This window comes from Vigna unguiculata, chromosome 3 (assembly GCF_004118075.2).
Source record: "Vigna unguiculata cultivar IT97K-499-35 chromosome 3, ASM411807v1, whole genome shotgun sequence".
Lineage (NCBI taxonomy): Eukaryota > Viridiplantae > Streptophyta > Magnoliopsida > Fabales > Fabaceae > Vigna > Vigna unguiculata.
In genome coordinates, this window is record NC_040281.1 from 57,753,568 (window position 1) to 57,764,244 (window position 10,677).

Here is a 10,677-nt window from a genome sequence, read left to right on the forward strand (position 1 = left end):
TCAATACATTAATGGTATCATTCCAATCATACAGAGTCTAAATTGCACAAAGATGCATTAAAACATATATTTTTACCAAAGAAAAAAGATTTGAAACACTACCACTGCAGTACCTTTCACTCAGGCTAAAAAGTCTAGCCTAGGCGAGAGGTTATCTCGCTCAGGCGAGTCAGTCTCGCCTAGGCGAGACACTAATAGTGGCAAAAGAGAAAATCTGGGTGAACTCTCGCTCAGGCTAGACTGGTTCGCCTAGACGAGATCGCATCTCGCTTAGGCGACTCCAGCTTGCCTAGGCGAAAATACCAGGTCACAAGCCTATTCTCACATGCATCAGACCAGTTTCTAACAATCACCAATTAATTTTTCACCAATTCACGCAATACAAACACAAATTCATTACTCCAGGACATAATTCAAGTTCATTCCTGCATTTTCTATTCAAATTTGAGAAGAGGAGTTAGCTTCCCTTACCTCTATATATAATCCTAACTAGCTAGGGTCCTCCCACCCAAGAGCACTTCAGTTGTACCACTTAGTGAGCTAAAATTGCAAATTCCAAGTATAAGAAGGGTTTTCAGAATGGCTCAGCAGAAATGGGTTCTACAGATTTCGAATTTGAGAGGAAGGTAGAGGTTAGGAGTAACTTACATGGAGGAAAAGGGATCGTAGCAGAGAGGAGGAGTCCTGAATTGGCCTCAGGTCTGGATTTCTGCAAATCAGAGGAGAGTGATTCAGAATTCTCTTTTGGTAGAGAGAAGGCAGAGGAAAAGAAGAGGGAAAAGAGGTGTAATGTTGTGTAATTGAAGTTCAGTGGTGTGGGTGGCAGAGAGAGAATAGAGATTAATGGCTAAAGTTTTTGGGTCTCCACATAAATATGAGAAAAAAAATTAATAATTATATTCTTATAATATTTAAAATAATTATATTCTATTTAGAAATTAAATATAAGAATTTATTCAATTTATAATTAAATTTAATAATTTATAATTGAATTTAAAAAATAATAAATTTAAAGGTCAATTTTAGAAAAGAAATTAGTATAATTTGTATAAAAGATATTAAATTTAGTGTCAATTTGAAAAGGACAAAATTGATTTATTTTAATAAAAATTGGGACTAAATTGAACAAAAATAACGAATATAGGGACTAAATTGAACAAAAAAATAATACTACCACAAACTGACACGTGGCACTAGCATTGACATGTGGCACAATTGTGACTTGACACGTGGACCATTTTTTTTGAAATTAAAAAAATTAAAAAAAATTAAAAAAAATTAAAAAATTAAAAAAAACCAGGAGCTGACACGTGGCATATACCGTTCAAAAACGTTAACTATTTAAACACCGTTAGTGAAAAGGACCAAATTGACCACAATTTGACGAAAATGAGAACCTAATTGAACATAAAACGAAAATAGGGACCAAATTGAATAAAATCAACAAAAATAGGGACCAAATGTATATTTAAGCCTATTCGTTATTATATCATACTATTATATCATGATATAAACTATGAATATCATTTTGATAAGCCCTTTGTACCTCATCAATTTGATTTTTTTTGTAAGTATTGTCAAATTTAAGGACGTTTTTTTCCGGATCGTATTCTAATGAATTTTTAAATTCATTATAGTAACCCTAGAAAATTTAGAGATTTGTTTTTCATTGTCTTGAATTCTTAGTTCTCATGAAATTTCTTAAGTTTAGTTAATGTAGATGATTTTTTTTCAACTTCATCACAAATCTTCCTCTTTCCAAAAATGAATCAATTCTTTTACTCTTTATCATAATCTTTCTAATCTAAATTTATCACCTCTCACCTATTTAGAAAAAGAAAATTTGTATTCACAAATCACAATTATCACAATGCAAAACATAACAAAATTCATACAACTTTAATTAAATAAGCAACATTATAAAAATTCAAAACTTTTAAAAAATTTACCATAGACACCTAAAAACATAAAATCCCTAAATTTCATAATTAAGGGTTATAATAATTTGGAAAAAATTATAATTAAAGTTCATAAAACAATCCCTAAAATCAAAATTAGGGTTTATACTCATTTGGAATAAATTTAATTTGGGAGAAACATCCTAAAAAAAATTATAAATTTAACATATATAAATTATAATAAGATACTAACCTTGATATGTGAGAGATCATCCGAGAATGTGTTCCCCAATCTCTGTTTTCTAATCTATTTCTTTATATTTATGTCTTCTCACATATTTTCATGATAATTTACATTATGGAAAGTTCTTATAGCTAAGAAAAAAACTCTAATCTCTTTTATAAAATAATGTCTCTATCAGTAGTAGCGGTGGTGAAGGATCATAAAATGGAGAGAAGACTAAATTAAACAAATTTAATTAAAATAGAAATTTATTTAAACAAAACACAATCAATCATAATGTAAACAATGACGTGTCATGTGATGTGACCTGAGTCAGCCTATATCATCATCAACTTAAATTGTGTCCACGGAAAAAATAAAATTAAACACAATTTAATAAATCAATTGACCAAATTGAATGCAAAAAAAGAAGAATCAAATCAAACAATTCGGACAAAAAAATGACAAAAAGAGTATTTAAACATTTAAAATATCAATTTAGTTAAAATTAAAAACTGGAAACTGTTTTCTTAATCGGTGTAAAAATACTATTGTTTTCATATTTTGAATGCGAAAACGATTTCGTCGTGATAAAAATCAATGGCTCTAGTTTTTAAATACAGATGTTGGTCTCAAGATTACGTTTCCCTTTTATGTTTTTAATCATGTTTTCGTGTTTCTCGTAAAAAAAGTGGGAAATTCTAAAGAATATACACTCTTTTCTATATTATTTAAATAATCATTTCCAAAAGAAAAAACATTAACTAAATTTCATCCAAATAATTTTCATCTGGTTTTCATCATGAGTTTATCTGTTTTAAATATTTAAAAAATAAAAAAAGTTTTTGTTTTCTCTCAAATGTACCAGGCTTAATTTTAGTCCACCTGATTATATTTTTTTCTATTTTCAACCCTTTATTTTTTTAAAATGTACTTTTAGCACCACTTAAATAAATTTTTTTTCTCCCTTTATCGTGTTATCAAAACCAGGATTAAAAGTAGTGCACTGTAAAAGTTAAAGACAAAATAAAAACATTTTTTAAAAGTACTAAAACAGAACTTAATTTATTTTAGATAAAATAAAATAAAAAAACATATTTTACCCTATAATTACTTATGTTGAACCATTACGAGGAATGTTTGAGCTTATGCCAATTTGGTCGTAATTTAAAATTTTTACACGAATTAAAAAAGATAATAAATATGTTCTTTTTAATAAGTTTACTAAAGTAACGCCACCACCTCCGACTAAATATAGATAAAATAAACAATTAATCTAATAATAAAGAATTAATATTCCGTTGAAAATTGAAAACAACAACTGAATTTTATCTTTTTTAATATATTAAATCTGTATAGTTTTGAAATGGTAGAATAGTTTACTAGTCATATGGATGAACTTTATGCTCTGATAATAAATAAATACATAAATAAGTCGAGATTTATACAATAAAATAAATCGAGTGCAACGGAAAACTCGTTAAATCCTATCCTCTGCAAATTTCAGATGAACTTTTTGTACAGAATTTTGCAGAACCTATATTTTATTTTATTAATAATTTTTGCTATGAATTTTTAATTGAAAAATAAGCCCCAATGCAAACAACAGAAAGGTACCTTTACTGAGATAGCTCATGTTGTGTTGGGCTTTTTCTTACTGGGTTTGACGCTCTGACAGGCTTTCCTTTTGGGTTTTACTAATTGCAGTGATGTGAGGGTTTTTTTTTCTTGGATTGTGAACTCTGGTTGGTTCTACTATTTTCACTTAAAAAAGTTTAATTTTAAATAAAAACAAATGAATAATCAAGATGACATTTTTGTTTTGTTTTAATTTGTTACCTAACGTGAATTCTATCTTTATATAGTAGTAGTTTTTAATACTTAATCTCACAAAAGTGAAAATTCACTTATATATATATATATATATATATATATATATATATATATATATATATATATATATATATATATATATATATATATATATATATATATATATAAATATTTTGAGTCTTATTTTTATTTGATATCAAATATTTAATACACCACGTCATGTTGAAAAATGTGTCCAATAAATTCAACTACTTTTACCATAAGAAGTCAAAGGAGCATACACTTAACTAATTCATATGTTTAATTTTAGCATAATAACTATATTTATTATGTGATCTTAATTCTTCCTAAACTAATATAAATTTCCCTTTTCCTGAGTTGTAAAGTAGTTAGAGCGAGAGAAAAAATTATAATTACAAATTAGTCTTTCTGACCCGTATAATATACATTTTGAATTTTGTAAAAATTCATAATTAATTATTATAATAAATAAAATCTGACCTAACAACCATTAACAACCATTAATATAGTTTTATTATATTTAAAAATAAAAATACGCTTAAATGTTATATAACTGCATTTAATATTTTAAAAAAATAAAAAATAATTAAATAATATTTTTTTAATGCTGTTAAAAATTAAAATATAATTAAACATAAAAAAATTTAAATTAACAAAAAACCAACAAAAAATAGTGTTAAACATTTTAAAGTGAAAAAAAAATATCAATTTGAGATTTCATTAAATCTCTTTACTCTAACTTGATAACCTTTTGCAACATCTCTGTTAACTCAACAAATCATTGTATTAAAAAAATAAACAATATTTTAATATCTCAAATTATTAATTATAAATAAATAAATTTAGTAATATAAAAAAATTAATTACTTAGATACCTTAAAAATTTTAAATTATTTATTTTGTATTTAAAAAATATGAAGGACAATTTTGTCTTTATAAAAGTTTTTATGTGTATTTATATTATTTTAATTAATGTACTTAATTATTTTAGTTTTTAATGTAAAAATAATAAAATAAGCACGTGATAGTTTTTGTAAGGTGTATCATGTAATATAGAAGGATAGTATTCAATTAATTGGAAATTTCTGACAATCAATTATCAATAAGGAATTTGATTATTTCCCCCAACCTTTTCATTAGTATTCTTTCATTTTTTTTTTCCAACAACATTATCGATATAGCATTAAATATTGATGAATAACTAATAGAAATATAATAATAGGATATAATAGAATATCCTCGAAGAACCTCAGTAAAATAAGTTTTGAAATGAAAGTAGAGTATCGAGAAAAGAAAAACGAAGATGGGTAAAAATTGTGGTGGAAGAAAGAGAGTGAAAAAGGGGTTGTTTGGTATTAGGTGTAATTTAGGTGAGTCTAAGTGAGTGGCAGTGAGAGTGAGTGTTTGAAAAGGAGCCAATGTTTGCTTACCAAATTTCTACTAAAACAGCGATGCATGACTAATTAATGCACATCTTTTTTTTGGTCGTAAAACGCAAATGTGGTTTACTCATGCATGCCACTCCATGTTCTAATTCTTAGGCCCCCACCACAAACATTAAAGTGTGCAAAAAGCACGCGATTTTCAGAAAATGGTGGAAAAGAGGAACACTCCCAAACCCAAAAACTGCATCACCCTTTTAATCCATCACATGGGGTAGTTACACCTACATCCTAACATGGGGCAACTGCTCACTGTTAAATTCCATCTCTAAGGAGACAACATTAGCTAACTTACTATTATATTATACATTTCAATTTTCTCTTTCGGAAAAACTGCAAATAAATCTGCATCTCTTCATAATTAGGTGTAACAACGCATGTTTATATGCTTCAAAATCACCCTCTTTAGTTAAGCTATACATTTTCAACCGGATAATGACTTTAAACATGTATAACACTGTCATGATCCTTTTTGTTTGAAACGTGAATCTACTCATTCAACCCAATTAAAGAATAAATGTTTTTACTTTTATATTCACAATCCACTTTTTAGGAGTGTTTTACTCATTAAAATAGTTCATTTTTGTATTTGTAAAGAAAAATAATAATAAATTTAAAGTGTGTGTAAATTTTTATTGAGTTTCAAAATAATAAAAGTAACAATTTTTAATATATATTCTTCCATCGATATATAAGTAGGAAATTAAACCCGTGTATGTACATAAAATTTAAATTTAATTATTTAGAATTCCCTTGTCATCATTTTAATAAACTATTGTTTTGAAGAGTTTAAAATGAATCGAAAGTTTTACATTTAACAAAAGTCAGTCAGATGAGTAATATACAAGTAGAAGGATTTGTAAATCTAAATTTTGAGTTGAAAATTGTGTATTAATATCTTATATGATTTACTGATACTGAATCTCTCGATATCTCCTCTCATGAAAAATCTTACAAGTGAAGATCTTCTCTCGTGAAAAATCTTACAAGTGAATATCTTCTCTCGTGAAAAATCTTACAAGTGAATAGTAGATTTATATAAAAGATGAGAAGAGAAGGAAGGTGGTGATATATGAAGTATAATGATACTATGACTCTCATTTTTTACTCTTATCTTTTACTTTCTGATATAATTTAGTGTGAGTCATTGATTAATATACCATTATCTTTTTCTTTGAAAGAATTAATGACTTATACTAAACCACTAAACCACCTCAGGAAATAAAATATAAGAGTTTAAAAATGAAATTCATAATATAATTTTCCATATATGAATGAAGATAATAAGCGTTAATAAAGTAGAAAAAAATGATAAAATTAAGAAATAAAAGAGATATGAAAACGTATTGAAAGGTACATGACATGCAGAAAGTGAGAGTGAAGACAAGAGGGAAAGAATTTAACATAGAGCCGATTTTACAGACGGCCAGAAACATCCATGTTTGAGCCGGCTATCCCCATCTTTGCCAGCACAATCTATTCTAACCCATCCTTTACCCCATTCCTTTATAAATAAACCCTCTTCATCACTTCAATCACTACTTATATATATTTCATATTCATACATTTCTATATATACATATATATAAACTTTTTTTTTTTCTAATTAACCATTAATATCATCAACATCTATATCTCATTCTTCTTTTCCTCTCGCATGGTGCAATCTTTTCCATGGCCAAAAGATCACACTCACAGCTTCGAACCCAGAAAAACAATAATGCAACCAACATTGCCAACAATCTTAATGCGACAAACACTGTCCCCACCAAGGTCAAACGAACAAGGAGAAGTGTCCCCAGAGACTCCCCTCCTCAACGCAGCTCCATATACCGAGGAGTCACAAGGTTAATACATCTTCTTCAATTCCAATAATTTTACGTATCATTAGCTAATTCCATTTAATGGGTGTTCGTTCATCTTCAGGCACCGATGGACTGGTCGATACGAAGCTCATTTATGGGACAAGCATTGCTGGAATGAATCACAGAACAAAAAAGGACGACAAGGTTTCATGCTCTTTAAATACTTACATGTGTATATGTGCAGTTTTAATGTTTGATGAAGTTCGCTAATGTTTTTAATGTAATTTACTTCCATGTGGTGTTCACAATCTTGTGGGGGTTCTTGACATACGTAACTATCTCAGTTTACCTTGGTACGTGTATTAGATTATATTAAAAAAGAATTAATCAGCATGTTCAGTTACATGGATATTAAGCAATTGGTTCTGTAATTCAGGTGCTTATGACAATGAAGTCGCAGCAGCACATGCTTATGATCTAGCTGCACTTAAATACTGGGGTCAAGATACCATTCTTAATTTTCCGGTACTTAATAATATTCTAACTAATCTATGTTCTGTGGTTTTTCATATTACATATATGTATGCATCGTGCGTGTGGATTAATTTAGAACAAAACACACTAAATTTGTGTTTTAATCGCAGTTATCAAACTATCTGAACGAACTGAAAGAAATGGGAGGTCAATCACGAGAGGAGTATATTGGATCTCTGAGGAGGTAAAAACATGAGATTTTGCAGAAAAAACTATTCCTTATATATGCAGATCAAGAACTTATTCAATATTAAACTGCAGGAAAAGCAGTGGTTTCTCTCGAGGGATTTCTAAATACAGAGGGGTTGCAAGGTATATTTATATCTATATTATGCATCAAAGACAACCATTTTGTATTTGGAGATCAACCATGCATCAGTGGTAATGATCATCTTAATTATAGTTAATTAATCATATTTTCGTGATTTTTCTCATGATTAGACATCATCACAATGGAAGGTGGGAGGCTCGGATTGGCAAAGTTTTTGGCAATAAATATCTTTATCTGGGAACTTACGGTACGTTCATCACCCAAAATACTTCTAGCCAGCAATGAAATAAGAAGAAAATGAAATACTATAATATCATTAGTACGTAATTAATACACGAAAATGTGCTTTGGATCTTTACGTAACTAACGCTTTGTTTGTTCTTTAGTATCTTCTATTATATAAAGTTTAACCTTAGCAATTATCATTACAAATAATATTTAACGTCTGACTTCTCAAAGATGAAGTTTTTATTTTCATTTCGTGAATTAATAAAACAAGTGCCATAAAATTATCACCATTTGAAACTTAAATGAAAGAACTTTCAGAGTGAGTTTTGTGAACCAAAACCATTGAATGAATCTGTTTGGTTTGATCCATCACATTCAATTCGGTTATTATTTAATTAGCCTATTCCCATGGCATGGGTTTGCATGGGTCATGTATGGCGAATTTATCAGCAGTATTCAATGGGGGCAGGCAGAAAAGCCACCAACTCTTAACTGATTTGTTAACTTAACCTTTTTCTGCTACGCACTATACAATAACATGTCATTATCATTAATAAACAAAGTTTAAAAAATTGATGATTTGATATCAATCATTATAAAAATCTCAAATCTGTCATCTTTAATTTATGTATATAATTATCACAGCTACCCAAGAAGAAGCTGCTACGGCCTATGACCTCGCAGCTATAGAATACCGTGGACTCAACGCTGTCACCAATTTCGATCTCAGCCGTTACATTAAGTGGCTTAACCCTAATAATAACAACAATAATGAGCAGATTAGCATTAATCTCAGTGACATGAATAACAATAATTGCAGCAGCAGCAGCAACTTCACCCCAAACCCTGATCAAGAACATGAGCAAAAACTAAGCTTCCTCCACAACCAGGATTCACTGAATAGTACTGTTGTAGAAGAAGCCACGTCGGTGCCACATCAGCCCCGTGCAGCGGGTGCCACGTCAGCGTTGGAGCTTCTGCTTCAGTCGTCGAAGTTCAAGGAAATGATGGAGATGACATCGGTGGCCAATATGTCGACACAGATGGAGTCTGAGTTGCCACAGTGTGCGTTTCCCGATCACATTCAAACGTACTTTGAGTATGAAGATTCCGACAGATACGAGGAAGTGGATGATCTCATGTTCAAGTTCAACGAGTTCAGCTCCATTGTGCCGTTTTATCACTGCGACGAGTTCCAGAGTTGAAGTGAGGTTTGCATAATCAATGCATGCAGAGAAGAAAAATTATATGTTTGTTTATTTATTTAATTGGTTGATTATATGTGTTAAAGACCACTCTGGAATCTTCTTCACTCAAGTTTAAGGTTTTCGAAGAGGGTCACCATTCACAAAAATATTATAATAAGTGGACTTATTTTCAATCTGTGAATATTAATTGCTTTGGAAATGGATCTGAATTGAACCATGTTTGTGATAACTCTATATTCCACTAGTCAATAATTTTTTTTATAATAATACTAACATTTAATTCAGTTTAATGAGTTATTGGCAAATACTTAAATATATAATAACAGTTTAGTTTATTTTATTTTTTAAAGAAAATTAGGAGGGCTAAATCTTCATTAATCAATGTATTTCTATACTTCTCAACATATTTAAGGCTCTAGAATGCAAGCAAACCATATACTTTTAATCACATAAAATCTTATTAACAAATTGAATCTTTGGATTTATTCCATATTGACTCTCTTAATAAAAGAGTTAAATTTACATTATGTATACAAGGGTTGATTATTCTAAATAAAAGAAAGCTTTTATTTGTGGTCAAGTTCTTGGATTTTAAAATGCAGAAATTTCTTGCAGTTGAATGACTAAAATGAAATTATATATGTACACTTTTGGCTTGTACTTCAAGTGAGTTTGAATAAGCTTTGTTTAATCGTTTGTGTTATAGCTTTTTAAGAGTTTACACAATTACGAAAACTGATGAGCCAATTTGCAATGTTTGGCCGTTGAAAGAGATGTGGAAGGACATTCTTTGAAACTACTGAAGGACAAAAACCTGTTTTCATAAAATTTGAGGTACAAAAGTTTGATGTTACTAATGAATATGCATCTAACTCTGGTACATGTGTTTTCTTCTGGGTTAAGGACCGAATTCAACTGCTCCATCAAGTACTTACAACTTATCCTTTCACACGCTAATGTTTACCAAGATTAAACCAACAATCACGAAGAAAAAGGATGGTGTCAACCATTTCAGGCTAAAATTGAAAACTCCAAAAAAAAAAAAAACTGTACTGAAGATTTTTTTTTGTCACAGATCCCTAAAAACAGCATCCAAATGCAATTTTATTTTGGCATGTAATAGTGTTACCATCTCCATATGGAGAGTGTAAGAGCAGTGCTTGTTCTGACTGGAACAGCTGGCATATCTGATGATTGCATTCAATTATAGCACC

General features: G+C 29.4%; 1 protein-coding gene across 1 annotated transcript; it reads left to right on the top strand.

The window, feature by feature from the left end:
- Positions 1–6,794: 6,794 nt before the first annotated feature.
- Positions 6,795–9,653, top strand: LOC114177374 (AP2-like ethylene-responsive transcription factor At1g16060). The gene is made up of 8 exons (XM_028062692.1): positions 6,795–7,264; positions 7,344–7,426; positions 7,567–7,575; positions 7,659–7,747; positions 7,867–7,940; positions 8,018–8,068; positions 8,198–8,274; positions 8,901–9,653. Exons 1-8 carry the CDS (start codon positions 7,092–7,094, stop codon positions 9,458–9,460), a joined length of 1,116 nt encoding a protein of 371 aa, XP_027918493.1. The 5' UTR covers positions 6,795–7,091; the 3' UTR covers positions 9,461–9,653.
- Positions 9,654–10,677: the final 1,024 nt, after the last annotated feature.